Here is a 20,507-nt window from a genome sequence, read left to right as displayed (position 1 = left end):
TGTAGAAGCAACCAGACAATGCATTGACGCATTTATGAAATGGCTTATTGTAGTTACTAATAAGCATGCACCCATTAAGAAAATGACTGTAAATACTGTTCATTGAAAAATTGTAAGTTTGAGAGTGATGAGGCAAAAGGAATGGCAAATAAGTCTGGCTGCACAGATGATTGGCAAACATACTGTAAAATTGAGAAATTTTGTGACTAAACTGAACAAAAAGAAGAATACATTTGTACTATGAAACAAAGATAAATGATATAAAGAATGATAGTAAAATCTTTGGAGCACCTTAAATGACATTTTGGCCAAAAAGGCTAACACGGCTCCATCATTCATTGACTCAGATGTCCAAGTCCTCACAAAACCCACTGATATTGCAAACTACTTTATTTTTTTTATGTATGGGCAAGATTAGAAAAATCAAACATGACAACAACAAATTCTGAACCTATACATAACTGACCACATTATGAAAGACAAGCACTGTAATGAAAGACAAGTACTGTAATTTTGAAGTAATTGTTGAAGAGGTGAAAACATTATTGCTGTCTATCAACAATGACTAGTCACCTGGTTCTGACGACTTGGATGAAAAATTACTGTGGATGATAGCGGACAATACTGCCACTCCTATTTGCCATCAATCTAAGCCTATATGAAAGTGTGTGCCCTCAGGCCTGTTTGACATTACAGATCATAATCTGTTGCTGGAAAAACGTATGTGTTATGGCTTTACATTCTCTGCTATATTTTTGATTGAGAGTCACCTGTCTAACAGAACAAAGAGGGTGTTCTTTAATGGAAGCCTCTCCAACATAATCCAGCTAGAGTCAGGCATTCCCCAGGGCAGCTGTCTAGGGCACTTACTTTTTCAATCTTTACTAATGACCTGTCACAGGCTCTGAGTAAAGCCTGTGTGTCTATGTACAGTTGAAGTCGGAAGTTTACATAAACAAGATTTAATGACTCCAACCGAAGTGTTTCAACCACTCCACAAATTTCTTGTTAAAAAACTATAATTTTGGCAAGTCGGTTAGGACATCTGCATTGTGCATGACACAAGTAAATTTTCTAACAATTGTTTACAGACAGATTATTTCACTTATAATCACAATTCCAGTGGATCAGAGGTTTACATACACTATGTTGACTGTGCCTTTAAACAGCTTGAAAAATTCCAGAAAATTATGTCATGGCTTTAGAAGCTTCTGATAGGCTAATTGATATTATTTGAGTCAATTGGAGATGTACCTGTGGATGTATTTCAAGGCCTTACCTTCCAACTCAGTGCCTCTGCTTGACATCATGGGAAAATCAAAAGAAATCAGCCAAGACCTCAGAAAAGAAAATGTAGACCTCCACAAGCCTGGCTCATCCTTGGGAGCAATTTCCAAACGCCCGAAGGTACCATGTTCATCTGTACAAACAATAGTACGCAAGTATAAACACCATGGGACCACACAGCTGTCATACCGCTCAGGAAGGAGACTAGTTCTATCTCCTAGAGATGAACGCATTTTGGTGCGAAAGTGCAAACCAATCCCAGAACAGCAGCAAAGGACCTTGTGAAGATGCTGGAGGAAACAGGCACAAATGTATCTATATCCACAGTAAAACAAGTCCTATATCGACATAACCTGAAAGGTCGCTCAGCAAGGAAGAAGCCACTGCTCCAATACCACCATAAAAAAAGGCAGACTACGGTTTGCAACTGCACATGGGGACAAAGATCGTACTTTTTGGAGAAATGTCCTCTGGTCTGATTAAACAACAATAGAACTGTTTGGCCATAATGACCATTGTTATGTTTGGAGGAAAAGGGGGGGATGCTTGCAAGCCGAAGAACCCCATCCCAACCGTGAAGCACGGTGGTGGCAGCATCATGCTGTGGGGGTGCTTTGCTGCAGGAGGGACTGGTGCATTTCACAAAATAGATGACATCGTAGAAAAATTATGTGGATATATCAAAGCAACATCTCAAGACATCAGTCAGGAGGTTAAAACTTGGTTGAAAATGGGTTTTCCAAATGAACAATGACCCCAAGCATACTTCCAAAGTTGTGGCAAAATGGCTTAAGGACAACAAAGTCAAGGTATTGGAGTGGCCATCACAAAGCCCTGACCTCAATCCTATAGAAGATTTGTTGGCAGAACTGAAAAAGTGTGTGCGAGCAAGGAGGCCTACAAACCTGACTCAGTTACACCAGCTCTGTCAGGAGGAAAGGGCCTAAATTCACTCAACTTATTGTGGGAAGCTTTTGAAAGGCTACCCAAAACGTTTGACCCAAGTTAAACAATTTAAAGGCAATGCTACCAAATACTAATTGAGTGTATGTAAACGTCTGACCCACTGGGAATGTGATGAAAGAATTAAAAGCTGAAATAAATCATTATCTGTCAGGCGGTGGGTAACTGGTGCAGTGAATCAGGCGCAGGAGAGCAGAGATACAAGGTATTTAATTCCACGATAGCACCAGTATACAGACAATACTCAAGGTGCGGAGAAATACCGGTCACTCGAAAATAACGGGTGTAAATACATAACCCAGCAAACATAACCAGCCGACAAGAACCGACATGAACAATCAATAAACACGCACACTAACATGTGGGAAACAGAAGGTTAAATAATGAACATGTAATTGGGGAATAGAAACCAGGTGTGTAGAAAAAGACAAAACAAATGGAAAATGAAAAGTGGACGGCGATACCAAAAAGACCGTTGACGTCGACCGCAGAATGCCGCCCGAACAAGAAGAGGGACCGACTTCGGCGGAAGTCGTGACATTATCTTTACTATTATTCTGACATTTCACATTCTTAAAATAAAGTGGTGATCCTAACTGACCTAAGACAGGGAATTTTTACTAGGATTAAATGTCAGGAATTGTGGAAAACTGAGTTTAAATGTATTTGGCTAAGGTGTATGTAAACTTCTGACTTCAACTGTATGCTGATGAATCAACACTATACACGTCAAAATCACTGCAACACTTAACAAAAAGCTGCAGTCTGTATAAGAATGGGTGGCAAGAAATAAGTTAGTCCTAAATATTTCAAAAACTATATGCATTGTATTTTGGACAAATCATTAACTAAACCCTAAACCTCAACTAAATCTTGTAATGAATAATGAGCAAGTTGAGGAGACAAAACTGTTTGGAGTAACACTGGATTGTAAACTGTCACGGTCAAAACATATTGATGCAACAGTACCTATGATGGGGAGAGGTCTGTCCATAATAAACCAGGAAAAAGCTCTGCTTTTTAAAGATCGCAAAAAAAAGGTAGGTCCTACAGGCCCTAGTTTTGTCACACCTGGACTACTGTCCAGTCGTGTGATCAGGTGCCACAAAGAAGGACTTGAGAAAATTACAATTGGCCAGAACAGGGCAGCACGGCCGGCCCTTAAATCAACACAGAGAGCTAACATTAATAATATGCATGTCAATCTCTCCTCGTTCAAAGTAGAGGAGAAATTGACTTCATCACTACTTGTATTTGTGAGAAGTATTGACATGTTGAATGCACAGAGCTGTCTGTTTAAACTACTAGCACATCTCAGACACCCATTCATACCCCACAAGACATGCCATCAGAGGTCTCGTCACATTCCCCAAGTCCAGAACACACTGACGAAGGCGCACAGTACTACATGGAGTTATGACTACATGAACTCTATTCCACATAAATTAACTCATGCAAGCAGTAACATCAGAAAAAACTAGATAAGATAAAACTACACCTTAAGGAACAACGAGGACTGTGACGCACGCACAGAAAGACGCATACACACAACTTAATGTGCAAGTCTCCTCAACTTGCACATGGATTTTGTGTTGTAGATACAGTATGTGGAACTGTAGTAGAGTAGTGGCCTGAGGGAACACAATGTGTTATGAAATCTGTTGTGAAATGTCATGTAATGTTTTTAATTGTATATAACTGCTTTAATTTTCCTGGATCCCAGCTTAGAGTTGTTTTTGTCTTTAGCCAATTAGGATGCAAAATGTGGCAGGGGACCAAGTTTTCAGTCTGTTTTCTAGAAGTGTTTGTGCGTGCCTCCGCAATGTAAGTTGGGACCTTATATTGTTGGGGATTGTTTAAGATGATTAATACATGCTCCTGAAACCTTGCTAGTGTCGGTTATCTTGTTACATATGTACATTTGTTCTGTCGTCAACTGGTAGCATTGTTAACCTGTTTAGCTCATGCATGTCGTCCAATTACAGCATTTTCAGCCGCTAACTACTGCTTGTAGCTAATATCACAAGTATTAAGTGCATGTTTCAGCTACTGAAAAAGAGTGTGTTATATTCAAGCTAAAGTCAGTTAAGTTCAGGGATGCAAACGGCCAAATCCCTGCTAGGGGGAAATGCAGGCTTTAAGTAATTAAACAACAAAGAACATGATCTTCATGATCAATCTCTGTGTGTAAAATAAAAAGTAGTTAATGTGACCCTAACTCATCAGCTAAAAATGTAAAGAATGCAATGTCATTTGTTGCCTAGACTTTACTGCAAATGACAGTCAAGACTTCAGAAGGCTACATGTGTGCAAAAATTACATTCACTGAGTAAAAAAAAAGTGTAATCCCTCCTCACTCACACACAACTGTTACTGTCAAATTCAACACAACAAAAACAATATATTTGGGCTGCACTGCACATTATTACATTGTACACTTTCTGCCTGTGGACATTTGTTCTACAATGTGCCAGCAAAAGTGAGAAAGGGGGAAAGTGTGTGGTGTTCCTTTCACTTCTATAGTGGCATCTAGCTTAAGACAGGCCCAGCTCCAGCTACACTTGATCCCCGAATCCACATTCTGAAAATGAACCACATACTGTAGAGGGAAAACATTAGTTAACAGATAGTGGTTAGTTCGTTAGCTAGTTAACATTTCACACAGATTGCAAGGGTCCAGTAAGTTGGCCAATGTTGCTCAACATTTCTCTGGCTAGCTAATGGAGAATTCGATCCAGCTAGCAAGATAGTTAATGCTAATACTTGTTCCACCACACTTTCTCCCTCACCTCAAACTTTCCAAATACCAGTAGTTTTTTTCATGAAGTACGCTTCTATCACCTTCTCACCCCGGTCAGGCTTCTCACCTGCTGTAGTTCATTATCATTTAGGGGGACGGGTTGCTGTAACTGGCATGCTGACTTTCCAGAGGGCGTGCTGATACTGTATCTAGAAAAATTGGTTGTCTCTTCTTTCTTCAGTCGCGTGCTGCGCTGCATTCTGTTGTTATGTATAAACAATTGGCTGAGCGTTTGCTTACAGCCAGTAGTGATCCATCCAACCTGCTGTAGTTGAGATGTTGGGGTGCCCCAAAAAGATACCAGCCCACACCACCACACAAAGCTGTCATGCACCTGAGGAAGATGAGCTGCAAGGCGCTACACACCTCTCTCATCTAAGAGACTACCAGCCCTGCTCCAGGTCCTGTCTGTGGTCACTGAGTAACCACACCCTCTCCAGTTGGGAGCTGCAGAGGGAATATAAGGACCTGCATCATGAGCAGGAAGAGCTCAGGAAGGCGTATTCTCTCAGCCCGCCTGAATTCGGGGAGCCACGAAAGCGCTGTGTCCTCTTCTGCTCCCCAAAGCAGCCAAGCTCCTCAGCATATTGACACAACTCCAGAATGCACAGTCCACCTCACCAAGGTCTGGACCCACCTCAGCCAGCTCCTCAGCCAGCTGAGCCAGCTGTTGTGGATTCTTTGCCCGCTCCTAGGATGAAGTTACAGCCTGCTGCTCCTGCAGATGTCAAGTACAGCCCAGACGTTGGTTCCCCTCCAGTCACAGCCTGGTGTGATCAGCCCCTTCCTGATCTTTCAAGTTCAACCTGCAGCCACAAGCGTTCAGCCCACTCCTGCTGGCTGGCCCCGTTAGCCTGGTGAGAGCTGACGGTCCCAGGCCTGGGGTCCCTGCTGGCCCTGCCTGCTAGCACCCTGCTAGCTCCAATACCTCCAAACCTCGACTTAGGGGACCCTCCAGTCCTCTCCATGCGGGACCCGCCCGACATCACCCCGCGTGACCCACCAGAAGTCACCCCTGGTGTCCCCCATGACCTAGATGTCCACTTCCGCTCCTTGGTAGGGTCAGGTTTAGAGTTATCTGCCTTACCAGTAGGCCAAGTATGTCCTGACCCTGAAGGATGTCTAGTGTATCCTGCCCTCATGTTATGTCTAGAGTTCCTTGCCTTCCCGATAGGTCCAGTCTATTCTGCCCCCTTGGTAGGCTTTCAGTTTACAGCAGTACAAGGCCTTCAGTCTATGGCCCTCGTTGCAGGTTCACACTGTTCTGACTTAGGTTCCCAGATGCCTGTCATAGTGCTAGGCCCCCAGTCCTCTGCCGCTCTAGGTTCATAGTTACCTGCACTAGTAGCCCCTAAGTTTGCTGCTCTGCTAGGCCCTAGGTATCCTACCCAGTTAGGACCCACATTTGCTTCTCCGTCATATCTGCAATCTGCAGTCTCCTGCGCTGCACAGATCGCAGACCCCCACCTTATTGGGTATGCATTGTCCTATCCCGCCAGGCTTAGAGCCCCCTGCCATACTAGGCCCTAAATGAGCTACGCCGTCTGATGGTCTGCAGTCTCCTGCCCTGCTTGCAGACCCATTTCTTATTGGGTAAGCGGCGTCCTAGCCTGCCGGGTGTACAGCCCCTTGCCCTGCCAGGCTGTAAGTTAGGTGCCCTGTCTGTAGGTCTGCAGTCTCTGGTCCTGCACGGATCGCAGCCCCCTGCCTTAGTTGGTAGACAGTTGCCTAGCATGTCAGGATTAGAGCATCCTGCCTTACTAGGCCCACATTAGGCTTGCTGTCTCCAGACACAGTCAGCCCATAGCTCCCTAGGTTCTCAGTCCTCCGCCCTCTTCAGCCCTCAGTCCCTAGCACTAGGTCCTCAGTCTCCAGTTATACTGGGTCTGCTGTCTCCGGCACTATTCGGGCCCTCAGTCCCTAGCCCAGGTGGGCCATCAGGCTTTTACCCGACGAAGGGCTCAGAGTTACCTGTTCCTCTAGTAGGCCCAGAGCTCTACTGGTTTTCCTGGCAGGTCTAGAGTCAGTTTTTCTAGCAGGTCCAGAGTTACTTTCCGTGATAGGTCCAATGTTATCAGCACTATGCTCCCAGACCTCACCCATTCTAGCGTTTCTGTCTCCAGCTTAAGTCGGACTTATACAGTGCCTTCAGAAAGTATTCATACACCTTGACTTATTCCGCATTTTGTTGTGTTACATCTACAAACAATACCCCACTTGTGAAAACTCTTCACAGTTGTGTTCTGTGAGTGTCACTGAGTAGGCTGATACCCCATTTCATGGACCCAAAATCTATAGGTAAGGCCGTACATTGCAATATGAATGTCCAATATGCACAATATATTCAATTGTAACTTAATTTCCTATTAATGAACCCAATATCCATAGGTACATTGCAATGTTAGTATGCCCCCAATGCAATTCTAAAGTCTAATACGCCCTTACAAAAAAGATTGCAGTTTTAAAACTGCAGTAAAAGTGCAGTAACTGCAGTTGACTGTGGTATTTTGGATGCAGTAATTGCAGAATAACTGCAACGTACTGCACTAGTGTACTGCAAAATTACTGCAGTAAAAAAACGGTGTTATTTTGGATGCAGTATTTGCAGCATACTGCAGTTATACTACACAATGACTGCAATCTTTTTCATAAGGGCATCCACAGTACGATTTTAAAATTTGTTTGTTGTTGTTGGTCAAATTAACTAATTGTCTTTTGTTGAATTTATATAACACCATTCCAAAATTGTTTAGCATTATCTAGTCAAATTGGGTCATGATTCCACAATGTTTAACTGTTTGCATCAGTTTCAAAGGGGGAGCCTTTATTTTGAATGCGACCCGCCGATTCCACAACATACCTTGTACGGACTACAATTCCCTGGTCTCATTTAGGTCAACGTCACTCATTTATTTTTATTTTCAAAATTTAGCATAGTACACGGTCATTCGCGACGAAGAACCAAGTAAAGCTAGAAAGATTTTCTCAGATATTTCGAAGGTGCAAATATTATCTACGGTGTCACTTGCCTGATCTAAAGCCCTACCGAATCTAACTGACAGTAGCGCCGATCTGCACATTTTGTCATCGACGTTGCGCCCAGGCAGATCAGTTGTTGTCCACGGGAGTAAAGCTGGCTATGAATTAGTAGCTACTGGACACCAACGTAGCTAACGTTGGTCAGCTAATTAGCCAATGCTCGAAGAGAAAGCAGGGAGTATTCAGGAGTCTACACCAAGAGCTCTGGAGAAACGGGTGAAATAGCTAGCTATAAATGCCTTTACGCTGAAAATGGGTGATGACGTTTGTAAATAACTAGAACAAGCTGGCCAGAGTAGCTAGCTAGCTTCGCAGTTTGCCAACACAACTGTCAAAGCCAGCTGGATAGGGATTTATTTGCTACCACTAGCTAACTGATTGTCCATTGCTAATGTTATAGCAATAACCTTAGTTAATAGCTAGCCGTGTCAACGCATATGCTGATAGTGAGTTAGCTAGTTGGCTATTTAGCTAGCTAGCTATTATGACAGTCGACACCTTGGTAGCTAGCTAGCTAGCGCCTGGAAATCGAACGAAGGGGCTCTTCAATAAGATAGCTAGCTTGTTAACTAACCTAAATTGGCTACGGTCATTCAATTATCCAAATCGAATAGCTAGCTAGGCGTTCTTGTGGATAGGTATTGATTGCAAACCAATCGGCACTTGGCTTTCACCACCGGAAAATGAAGAAGTTCTTCGATTCACGCCGGGAACTTGCGAGTTCCGGGCCTGGTTCTGGAGCAGGTGGAGGTGGCATTGGGTCGAGCAGCAGCGGTGGCAGTTTTATTGGACGGGTTTTCACCATTGGGCGGTATCAAGTGACCGTTGATGAAACTGTTGCTGAAGGTGAGTAAACGTTCGAGTAATTGATCAGCTATTCAAACACTGCCCGATATCACTAGTGCCAAGTTGGAAGCAAGTTTTCCCTGATAACGTGCAACCTGGTTTCAATACATTAAAAAGACACCTCATTTACGATATGTAGCGTTTCGTATGGTATGTATTCATTTACAGATGTCCATCCATTTCGCATGATATATTACGAATTTTCAAAACTTACAATATGTTGTGAATGTGCACAACGTATATATGTTACGAATTCCACTTTCTGGGTTAAGGTTAGGGGAAGGGTTAGCTAACATCCTAAGTAGTTGCAAAGTAGCTAAAAAATAATAAGTAGTAGTATAAAAGTTGCTCCACTGCTAAAGTTGTCTGTAATGAGATTCGAACACCCAACCCTTGCGATGTGAGACGTTCGGCGTTATACGCCCACCTATCCACCCCAATCAAACAGTCTTAAGTAACCTTCTGTTTTATGTAACCATGCACAATGTAACATATACGAATTTCACTGTCCCAGATTTAAAATGTCTATAAGACCAAGCTGTGATATGGCCTCCATCCTATGATCGCAATCTAACATAAACTAACATTAGCTGCTTTTGTTTGCAAATAGTGGAATAATAGATTGGCTTTGATTTTAATTATTGGCGATATCAAGAATTCTGTAATAATGGTCAATAATAAGGACTTAGGCTAGCCTATGCCTGGGGGCCTTGGAAACTCTGGTATGGTATGCAACTGCTGTAACAGCTGTGAGCACCCTAAAACAGCTGTGGTGTCACTGTTAGTGTCAGGATTAATTTGGAATGTGACCACCAGACGGATGGTGATAGGAATCTAAAAACTGGACAGTCTCCATCCTGAAGCAGATGAGGCATCTAGGGCATGGGCAAGGTTGTATCAAGCATTTCTATCATTTCTAAGCATTTCTATCTATCTATTCAGGATTGTCCACCTGGTTGGTCTTTCACTGGAGGAACATGGTCCTGGAATTGGAATCTCACCTCATCATAACTAACATACATTATAGGCTAACATTTCAGTCAATGTAAATAGTCCGATGGCTATTTTATTAATTGTTCAGCAGACTTATGGCTTGGGGGTAGAAGCTGTTGAGGAGCCTTTTGGTCCTAGACTTGGCGCTCCGGTACAGCTTGCCGTGCGGTAGCAGAGAGAACAGTCTATGACTTGGGTGACTGGAGTCTGACAATTTTATGGGCTGTCCTCTGACACCGCCTATTATATAGGTCCTGGATGGCAGGAAGCTTGGCCCCAGTGATGTACTGTGCCGTACACATGACCCTTTGTAGCGCCTTACGGTCAGATACTGAGCAGTTGCCGTACCAGGCGGTGACGTAACAGGTCAGGATGCTCTCGATGGTGCAGCTGTAGAACTTATTGAGGATCTGGGGAACCATGCCAAATCTTTTCGGTCTCCTGAGGGGGAATAGGTTTTGTCGTGCCCTCTTCATGACTGTCTTGGTGTTTGGACCATGATAGTTCGTTGGTGATGTGGACACCCAAGGAACTTGAAACTCTCGAACCGCTCCACTACAGCCCCGTCAATGAGAATGGAGGTCGTTTCGGCCCGTATGCCATTCTTCTTGATTGATGCTATTGGCTCAGTGTGCTGCTGTCTGCATTGTTTTCTACACCATTAACCCATTAGGCTGCTTTGCTCTCCACACCATATCCCTATGCTCTACACAGTACTGTCCTGTCAATGAGCCATCTACACCCACAGTCTAGTCTGCTGAGCCCGACGCTGTGTCCCCCAAACACTAATGCTCTGCTTTAGAGACAATGCTACGCTGATCCACACGACCATGGTCAAAGTGAATGTGCCATTCTGTCAACTGAGGGCCTGTTGCTGAATAATAGATGGACACCATGTGTCGGTCCGTACCACCCCTGGTTGAATGCCTGGATATCTTCACTTTCAGTTCTCAGCAGGCTTAGGACTACTCCTCTATGAAAGTGAGTATGTCATTCAGAGGAGACAGTGACACATGGGGGTTGGATGATATAGTCAAAGCACAGTAAAATCACTCAGTATAACTAACTGGTTAACTTTCTGAATATTCTCAAACTATGCATGAAGAGGCTGCTTATGTGGTTCACTAGTCTGGGACCAGTGGGAGAACCAGCTGAGATGACCCTCTCCCTCAAACCACTCTTGCCCTCCATTAGAAATCACACATTTTGACGAATGTTAGTTAATGTTTTTCCATCGATACATTTTTCTGGCTGTAGATTTGCTTTCCTTTAGGCTATTTTTGTTCAGCTGGTTTTGAGGTATTGCAGGGTCACATTTGCAGGATATGTCAAAGCAGTTTTGCCCCTGTTCTCTCAGCAATCCCCAAACCAGAAGCATTTAGCTGCAACACTTTCTCTTTACAGTATCAACAAGGTGGGTCATTTACTCCAGTTTATAGGCGTGTAACGTTACTGCTGGTATGGTAACACTAGCCCTCTACTACTGACATTGTCATGGCGGAAGCCTGCCTGTCCCTCTCACTCCACTGTCAGAGAGCGCACACACAAACCACAGGGGCATGCTGGGAAAACCAACTGTCTTTCATTTTTTGAATCATCAACGAGTATCAGCTGGCGCAAGCTGGTTTAATATTAATGCCTTCTGGAGACTCGATAGTGCCAGTAGAATTGTCTTCTCCATGCAGGATGCAGCATAATGCAGACGCCTCAGTGAGCATGATAATTAACCATGCAGTAGTCGTGTTTATTTATAGTTTGCTGTTTGTCGTCACTGCAATGGAGCTTGTCTCATTGTTTCCTGAACTGTATACCAAAACACTTAAGGATACTAACATTTTTTATTTGTGTTTGGTTGAGTGGACAGCGGGGTATTATACTGGCTGTCATCAGTGTTAAGGGGGAATGTTTATATTGTAGTTGTTGTTGGCCTGTCCAGTCTGGTGAAAGTAAATGTGCTACTTTCAGCATGTTACTTAAGAAGGTGGTTAATCCCTCTAATTTCACGTAGGTGCCTGAGATTAGACGGTGCAAACTAGCAGGGGTTTGGCAGGACAAACCCTACGTCAGCTCAGACGGAACCACCACACACACACACACACACACCATGTTGTATGTAGGTCTACATGTTTGTGCTTGCTCCCACAAGGTATTCTGATATTAACTTTGAAACGGGGACAAGATAGGCTTTGCTGGATCCACTCTTTTTTGCATATATTTGAGTTGATAACAGATTTAGCTTGGCCCTTCACTGGTCGTACATTTACCATTCTACTGAGTGTATAGGCCACACTGATTATTTGAACTCATGAAAAGTCTCATTGTACAGCAGTAGCTCCTATGGAACTGAGGGCTGTGGTCCGAAGCCCCAAACAGACAGATCATGTGGAGGGGAGCTGTCCTTGGCTTAGTGATGTGAGGCAGGCTGGATGACTCCGCCCAGAGCATGGCTCAGCGCAGGCAGCTACAGACAGCATGCTGGGAGAGCACAAGGCTGGCTACCAACAGGCCTCTCTGAGCAGCAGAAGCAGGCTCCTCTAATAGGCCTGACTGTGTTTGTCCTAGTGAGTTCACTGCAGGGTTGAAATGCTTTAGGCCTAGCTGTGTCAGCAGTGAAAATAGACAAGGAAGCAGTTGTCCAGTAGCCTGATGCTCTCAAAGGCTTGATTTAGACCTCGCTTGTTGTACAGGCTGCAGGTGCTCTGTAGTGCCTTATCTTCTGCATTCAAATGTACAGCCACCTCCCAGTTTGTATTGATTCTTCCCAGGGCATGCAGGCCCCTCTAAATAATAATCTACAAGATTCAGGAGGACAGACGAGCCTTGTTTCTGTGGTTTAGGGTGAGGTGCTGAAATGCCACTGCAGTACCAAGCCACCTGCACTGGAAAGTGTCTGTGTTTATGGTGCTTGTCTGTGCGTGCAGCAGAGATAAGAACCAATACGAAGTCAATCTCTTATTCAGATTAGTGAAACTTGGTCCTGGCCCATATCTGTTTCTGCTCTGATCAGAACCTGGAGGTGCTTATTTAGCGTAGTGCATGTTAATGCAGCAGCACAGCAGAGCTCTCAACCAACCCTTCCGAGCATTAGCTCAGCTACTACTAGCCTATAATTCTTAATCACAGACACACATACTACTCACACCTTACAGCATTGTGCTGCTACAACACTGCAGAACCACCAATCATTCAAAACACCAGCTCTGCATCACTGACATAAATGCACTACTATTACCTCTCTTTGAACAATGTGAGATAAAAGTCTAGCTGAGATACATGCACAGTATGTTAAGTTCCAGACAGTGCTTCTACTGAACCCTGCCCATCTGATGGAATTATTCTTTATGGAGGTAAAGGCCAGCCCCCTTGCTGTGTGTGAAAGGTGTGTAGATGAAAGAGCCCAGTGTTGTACCACACATGGAACAAAGCAAGCCAGCACTGCCTCCTTGTTCAACAGAAACAAATAGTGGGCACAGCCAGCCACATACACAATCACTAGTGGTTTTGTGCGTCTGAATTAGCAGGTGAGCGAGATGGAGAGACCAACATAAGGGCCCTTTTGGAGCCTTGCCAGTTGTCCTGTGTCAGTACAATGTTCTTCTAATAGCCGGATGATGGAATCTCACATTCTTCACTGTCTCCAGTCAGTGCTGCTGCTCCAATACCTCCAGTCTGTCTCGGCCCTACTGCTGACTCACCCAATGCTATTTTGAGCCGTCCTTTATCACAGCTCCCTCTGACTGAACACACATTTCACAACTTATCTTCCCAGCTAACTTTGCCACCCCCACTGTTTATCCAGGGTCATGGAGTGTGTTTGAGTGTGTTTGTGTATGTGATTCTGCTCACAGTCAGCCTCTCAGCAGCTAAGATTCATTCATTGAGGCTGAGCAGAGAGACTGGAGGAGGCTGACTGTCTATGACTGGGCTGATTCAGTCACTGTCGCTGACATTTGTGACGGTCAAAGCTCATTTGGCTTAAGGGGGAACCAGTGTCACGAAGCGAACATTTGTCGCAACGTATTTAGCCATTTTCATGTTTATTGTATTCCTTTCTTGTTAAATTGGCTGACATTGCAGCTGATTTCATTGGTGACCTGTGCTACCCAGTCACAGGTCAATGCAGAAATGTAAGCATCCTCTGCATTCTTTCTCACTCTCTCCCTCCACAGGAGGCTTTGCCATTGTGTTCCTGGTGCGGACCAACCAGGGGGTGCGCTGTGCTCTGAAGAGGATGTACGTCAACAACGAGCACGACCTGCAGGTCTGCGAGCTGGAGATCCAGATCATGGTGAGAACAGGCTCTGGGCTGGAGCCCTGCTTAGTCTGTCACTCAGTCCAACGTAGAATGCACACCTAGCTCATAGCTATATGGTGAGGCTCTTAGACAAAGGGGGCTAAGGATTGTGTGAGGTCACTGACTTGTTGGAAACCACAGGATCACTGTGCTTCTGCTATAGTGAAGCGGATGTAGAACCATAGAGCAACATTACACAAATCAAAGAAGAGGGTTGTTTTTATTCTGGAAGAGGTAATATGGGAGTGTGTCAATTGCTGACTATGGAATGGGAGGGTTGACAAGACTAACTTAAACATATACAGAGAGGAGATGGAGGGAAGGAGCAAGAGGGTGGGTAGTAATAGTTTCATTCTTAGTCCAGTTGGAGCCTGCTGCTGAATATGTTGAATTAAACTCCCACCCGACCCCTTGGGCCTCCATTGCCTAACTGGAGGCCATGCTGTAAGATAACTAGCCCCTGCAGCCACACCCTGGGGGGCATAATTGGTACAGGATGGCTATCATTATTACTTCCAGCCTTTTGGCAGATCCTCATAGGCAGTAATCTAGAGCAGAACAGTACACTCAGTCAGTCCAAAAAACAAACAAAGGTCACCATTGTTATGGCAGCCTGTTTGAACTTGAAAGCCAACCAGAGATGTATGAGGTTCTTTATATTCTCTAAAATATTAACCAATTGTGTGTGTTCAGAGGGACCTCGTGGGCCACAGGAACATTGTGGGTTTCCTGGACTCCAGTATAACTGCAGTGGGAGCAGGAGATGTCTGGGAGGTCCTCATCCTCATGGACTTCTGTCGTGGTAATTCTGCTCCTCTTTCCTTCTCAAGCGCTTTAGTGGTTTCATTAGTGCACAAACCTCATAGTTATTTTTTCCCAAACCCATTGTAAGTCCTTCCTGGTTTGTTACAGGTGGTCAGGTGGTGAACCTGATGAACCAGCGTCTGCAGACAGGCTTCACAGAGCCAGAGGTGCTGCAGATCTTCTGTGACACCTGCGAGGCCGTGGCCCGACTCCACCAGTGCAAGACGCCAATCATCCATCGAGACCTCAAGGCACGAGCACTTGTCTTCACCCTCAGTCTGCACTTAACTTACACTTTAATGGCCTCATTGGCATTATCATGGCCTTTTTTAAGCTGTTTTTCTTTAATACATGTCCTAGCTGCATATGTGTGTCAGCATGAGAAGTGAGACAAGATGTGTATAAATATGTTAAACGCTATTCGAAGATTGTCTCAGGAGTCATCTGTGTGTGTCTATTTTCTCTGCAGGTGGAGAATATCCTGCTCCATGACCGGGGACACTATGTGTTGTGTGACTTTGGCAGTGCCACCAACCGCTTCCAGAACCCTCAGACAGAGGGTGTTCCACTGGTGGAGGAGGAAATCAAGAAGTGAGTGATTCTGAAGAGCTTCACCTCAACTGGAATACTGAACTCATGAGTGGTTTGATAGTTTTAGTCTAGTGAACCAACAAGTACAACCGGTTGGGATGTTGTGAGTTTAACTGTGCCAAGTGAGCCCTGTTGAGGACATTTATCTGTGATTGAAGTCCTTCCAAAATTGGTGTGCTCCTTTCCTTTGTAAGGTACACTACTCTGTCATACCGAGCCCCAGAGATGATCAACCTCTATAATGGCACGGTCATCACTACAAAGGCAGACATCTGGGTGAGTTGGCATGCTGCTATATCACCATGAGAGATGATTACTGGTAGGGCGTTCACTCACTGCTCTAGAATGTGTGGAGAAATGGGGCGATTCAAGAGGGTACTGCAAAATGCATGTAAAAGTACAGTTTTCTTTTCCCTATGTCATCTTAAATCACATAATTAATCATTAGATTGTTCTCTAAAAAAGGATAACCTTAATATACTTTCACTTGACAGTGTTGATGAAATAAGAACATTAATTTGCTGTGACCGTTGCCAGTTTAGACCTCGCCGCTCTTGGTTGTATCTCTTCCATACAGTATTTAGCATTATGTGGTGGTACCATTTTGGAGGACTTTCCACGGGTTGGACCAATCACTCTTGGCGTTCTCTCAACCAGCTTCACTTGGAATGCTTTTCCAACAGTCTTGAACGATTTCCCTCATATGCTAAGCATTTGTTGGTTGCTTTTCCTGTACTATGCGGTCAAACTTATCCCAAACCATCTCAATTGGGTTGAGGACAAGTGATTGTGAAGGCCAGGTAATTGTGGAGGCCAGGTCATCTGATGCAGCACTCTGTCACTCTCCTTCTTGGCCAAATAGCCCTTACACAGCCTGAAGGTGTGTTGTGTCATTGTGTTTTTGAAAAACAAATGATAGTCCCACTAAGCGCAAACCAGATGGGATGGCGTATCGCTGAAGAATGCTGTGGTAGCCATGCTGGTTGTATGCCTTGAATTCTAAATAAATCACAGACAGTGTCACCAGCAAAGCACCATCACACCACCACCTCGCTTCACGGTGGGAACCACACATGCGGATATAATCCGTTCACCTACTCTGCATCACAAAAACACGGCGGTTGGATCCAAAAATCTCAAATTTGGACTCATCAGACTAAAGGACGGATTTCCACCGCTCTAATGTTCATTGCTCGTGTTTCTTGGCCCAAGCAAGTCTCTTGTTATTGGTGTCCTTTAGTAGTAGTTTGTTGGCAGCAATTTGACCATCAAGGCCTAATTCACACAGTCTCCTCTGAACAGTTGATGTTGAGATGTCTGCTACTTGAACTCTGTGAAGCATTTATTTGGGCTGCAATCTGAGGTGCAGTTAACTCTAATGAACTTATCCTCTGCAGCAAAGGTAACGCTGGGTCTTCCTTTCCTGTGGCCGTCCTCATGAGAGCCAGTTTCATCATAGCGCTTGATGGTTTTTGCTACTGGACTTGAAGAAACTTTCAAAGTACTTGAAATGTTCTGGATTGACTGACATTCATGTCTTTAAAGTAATGATGAACTGTTGTTTCTCTTTGCTTATTTGAGCTGTTCTTGACGTAATATGGACTTGGTCTTTTAGACCTATTTGGTATCTGTAGGGGTGTATACCACCCCTACCTTGTCACAACACAAATGATTGTCTCAAACACATTAAGAAGGAAATAAAGTCAAAAAATGAACATTTTAACAAGGCACACCTGTTAATTCAAATGCATTCCAGGTGACTACCTCATGAAGCTGGTTGAGAGAATGCCAAGAGTGTGCAAAGCTGTCATCAAGGCAAAGGGTGGCTTCTTTGAAGAAGCTCAAATATAAAATAAATGTTGATTTATCACTTTTTTTCCTATGTGTTATTTCATAGTTTTGATGTCTTCACTAAGATTCTACAATGTAGAAAATAGTTAAATAAATAACTTGAATGAGTAGGTGTGTCCAAATGACAAGAGACATGGGGTTGGGACAATTTGTTTTTCAGATGCAATTCTCTATTGAATGGACATATTTGTATAAATCTTCAATGAATTAATATTTTTATGGTTGAACGCCCTACACTACACAGTTGGCTTGATGCCAAGTTAATACAAGGTGTGCTGATGCTCACTGTGCTGTGGTTCTGCAGGCTATGGGATGCCTGCTGTATAAGCTGTGCTACTTCACCCTGCCGTTTGGGGAGAGCCAGGTGGCCATCTGTGATGGCAGCTTCACTATTCCAGACAACTCCCGCTACTCCCCGGACATGCACTGCCTTATCAGTGAGTAGCCATCCTCCCCATCACCTTGTACTCACTGGTCCATGTGTGTGTGAGCGAGTCTAGGCTCTGCCTTTGTTTTCTGTCTCTTTTTTTCTCTGTGCCATTTCTCTCTTACACAGTCCCAAGTATTTTAGTCCAGTGAGTGACATGTATTCGTATCATCATTACCAACCATATGTTTTCTTCCATTCATCAGGATACATGCTGGAGCCTGACCCTGAGAAGAGACCAGATATCTACCAAGTGTCCCACTTCTCCTTCAGGCTGGCCGGGATAGAATGCCCCATCCGGAACGTACATGTAAGTCACCTCACCATCAGTAATGACAACTGTACTAGAAAATCTCCCTGGAGACAAAGGTTACAACCAAATATTTCAAAGGTTCATAAAGTTAAAAGGTCCTCTACATTATCTGAATTGTTATCTTGCCCGTTCCTAATGTCAGGTGTAAATATATAATTGAAAGTAAGAGATATGTAAGGCACTGTACTAGAAGTTATTTATTTTTAAACGTAAGAAGCTTTCGCATTTTATTAAGATGTTTTATTAATGTCTTATCGTTTTGGAAAGCAACATAAGTGTAGTGTAAAATGCCAGACGATGGGGGAGCAGGGAGGTTTGTGATTGTTGCCAGTTGGCTGCCCTCCATCCCCTAGGCCCCTTTGCTATGCATTGATGGTGCAATGTCAGCACTCAATCATCTGACACAGCACATTTCAGACCACATTCCCAGAGAGGCATCAAAGTGGACATTCAAAGCTGATTCATGAAATCTGTTACTGATCATTGCATTGCTGCAATCATGTGTCATGCAGAAGTTTATAATGATAAAGGGTCCTTGTTCCTGCTCTGTGACCGAAGGAAAACTTTGAAACTAGAAATGTGAGTGAAGCTTATTGATTTTAGTTGGGTAGTATATCTCAGCATAGTACTCTAACTCTTTTCACCTTCTCAGAACTCCCCTATTCTTACAAAACTCCCCGAACCAATCAGAGCCAGCGAAGCTGTGGCCAAAAAAAGTCAATCCAAAGCCAGGTGAGTGAAGAGCATGAGTATCTGGGCTTTTTTTTATAGTTAAATATGTCAAGCTCCAGCAATGATAACCTGCCTTTCCTTTCCCCCTCCAAGGCTCACAGACCCTGTCCCCACAATGGAGACCTCCATCGCACCCCGTTCACGCCCCAAAGCTGGCGGGACCCAGCCCATAGGCATCCTGCCCATCCAGCCAGCCCTCACCCCACGCAAGAGACCCAACGTGGCTGCAGGAGGGCCCCAGCCCATAGGTACGCATACAGTACACTACCCTCTATACCACCTCTGCTTCTCAAAGCTTGAACCGTAAGGATCTGATGATGTGTGAGCTGAGGCCTGCTAGCAGTGAAAGTCTCTTATCCTGTAACAAAGCACTCACCAAGATGGGCATCCTGCATTGAAATGTCCCACATCTTTGGCTGACATAACATGGCCTTGTAATCCCAGTGGTTCAATTTATTTGTCCAGCAGGACAAGGTTTGAATTAATGAGCCCTTGGTGACATTCATAGTCTCTGTCCATATGCTTGTATGGAGACAGATAGGAGCTTCAAGCTTGTCTGTTTCAGTCCCATTGTTATGAAGTCATCTTTACACTTGAGCTCCACTACGTATTGCTTTGCCATCAGCGTTGGTTCAATGTGACGTATTACCTACTACACAGGGCCATGCTTTGAGAGCGGAGAGGAGCAGAGGGGAAGGGCATCTTATTCTATTTTCCCCTACTGTACCATGTTCATTGATTATGCATAAGTACAATATCTTTGGTCCAGTTTTTTTTGCAAATACTCATTTAATTGTTGCTAGTGGGGTTGTACTGAATGATCCTTTAATTTTACAAGTTGCTTTTGTTTACACTGTGAACATAGTCATTCTAGCTAGTTAGAGTTTCTACTAGCTAGTATCTTCTTGACGTCATAAATCTGGATAAAAGCCTCTGCTAAATGACTAAAATGTCAAATAAGCAGTGGTGTATAGTCAAGTCCATATACAACCACAATCAACTTTATTTCAATTCACAAGATAGAATGAACACGTGCATCAGAGAATTGAACTGCAGCGATTCTTGAGCTTGGACGCTGCCATTGGATGTGACGCAACGCGAGCGCGACATCGGCAGTATAGCAGCTTTCATTGATTTCAAAAGAAGCATTCCCTCAATGGCTGATGGCAATGCCAGCTGCCCAATGGCTGTAGTTTAGCAGGGCTGTTACAAGACGACCATCTTCACTGTATTACAGGTGTTTTATCCGCCGCCCAGCCTGCTGCTGCTGTCCAATCAGTTCAGCAGGCACCTGCTGCACAGGCCACATCCCCACTGGCTCAGACCACCTCTTCGCAACCCATGGCCACGCCCCAGCACCAGCAGGGTCTCTTCATGAAGCAGCAGGCAGCAGCCTTTTTCAGCCCACATCAGCAAGTCAACCAGGTGGGCATATCTCATATCAGTCTGCTGAATCGTGTTGCCATTTGCCAATAATATGAAGTCATTTCACAATATTCCATTCACTTTCTCTAAATAGTATTAGTTGGAGACTCCTTGGTCATAAACATGGTCCCCTGTATGCTCA

At 44.2% G+C, this 20,507-nt stretch overlaps 1 protein-coding gene across 5 annotated transcripts in view; it reads left to right on the top strand.

Annotated features, from left to right (window-relative positions):
- Positions 1-7,982: 7,982 nt before the first annotated feature.
- The window catches only part of LOC139410901 (AP2-associated protein kinase 1-like), a 32,802-nt gene continuing 20,277 nt past the window's right edge, over positions 7,983-20,507 (top strand). For 3 of the 5 annotated variants that reach the window (XM_071156558.1, XM_071156557.1, XM_071156556.1), the window contains exons 1-11: positions 8,596-8,935; positions 14,098-14,216; positions 14,916-15,024; positions 15,135-15,277; positions 15,496-15,617; positions 15,812-15,893; positions 17,773-17,905; positions 18,102-18,205; positions 18,861-18,940; positions 19,034-19,188; positions 20,178-20,365. In XM_071156558.1, coding sequence (XP_071012659.1) covers positions 8,773-8,935; positions 14,098-14,216; positions 14,916-15,024; positions 15,135-15,277; positions 15,496-15,617; positions 15,812-15,893; positions 17,773-17,905; positions 18,102-18,205; positions 18,861-18,940; positions 19,034-19,188; positions 20,178-20,365 — 1,398 coding nt within the window. In that variant the 5' untranslated portion in view covers positions 8,596-8,772. Of the gene's footprint in view, positions 8,936-14,097; positions 14,217-14,915; positions 15,025-15,134; positions 15,278-15,495; positions 15,618-15,811; positions 15,894-17,772; positions 17,906-18,101; positions 18,206-18,860; positions 18,941-19,033; positions 19,189-20,177; positions 20,366-20,507 lie in introns of all 5 variants that reach the window. The other 2 variants (XM_071156559.1, XM_071156555.1) reach the window with 2 other exon arrangements.

This window comes from Oncorhynchus clarkii, chromosome 6 (assembly GCF_045791955.1).
Source record: "Oncorhynchus clarkii lewisi isolate Uvic-CL-2024 chromosome 6, UVic_Ocla_1.0, whole genome shotgun sequence".
In the NCBI taxonomy this organism is placed as follows: Eukaryota; Metazoa; Chordata; class Actinopteri; order Salmoniformes; family Salmonidae; genus Oncorhynchus; species Oncorhynchus clarkii.
Note: the sequence above shows the minus strand (reverse complement) of the source record. Positions and strands in the feature narration are given on the sequence as shown.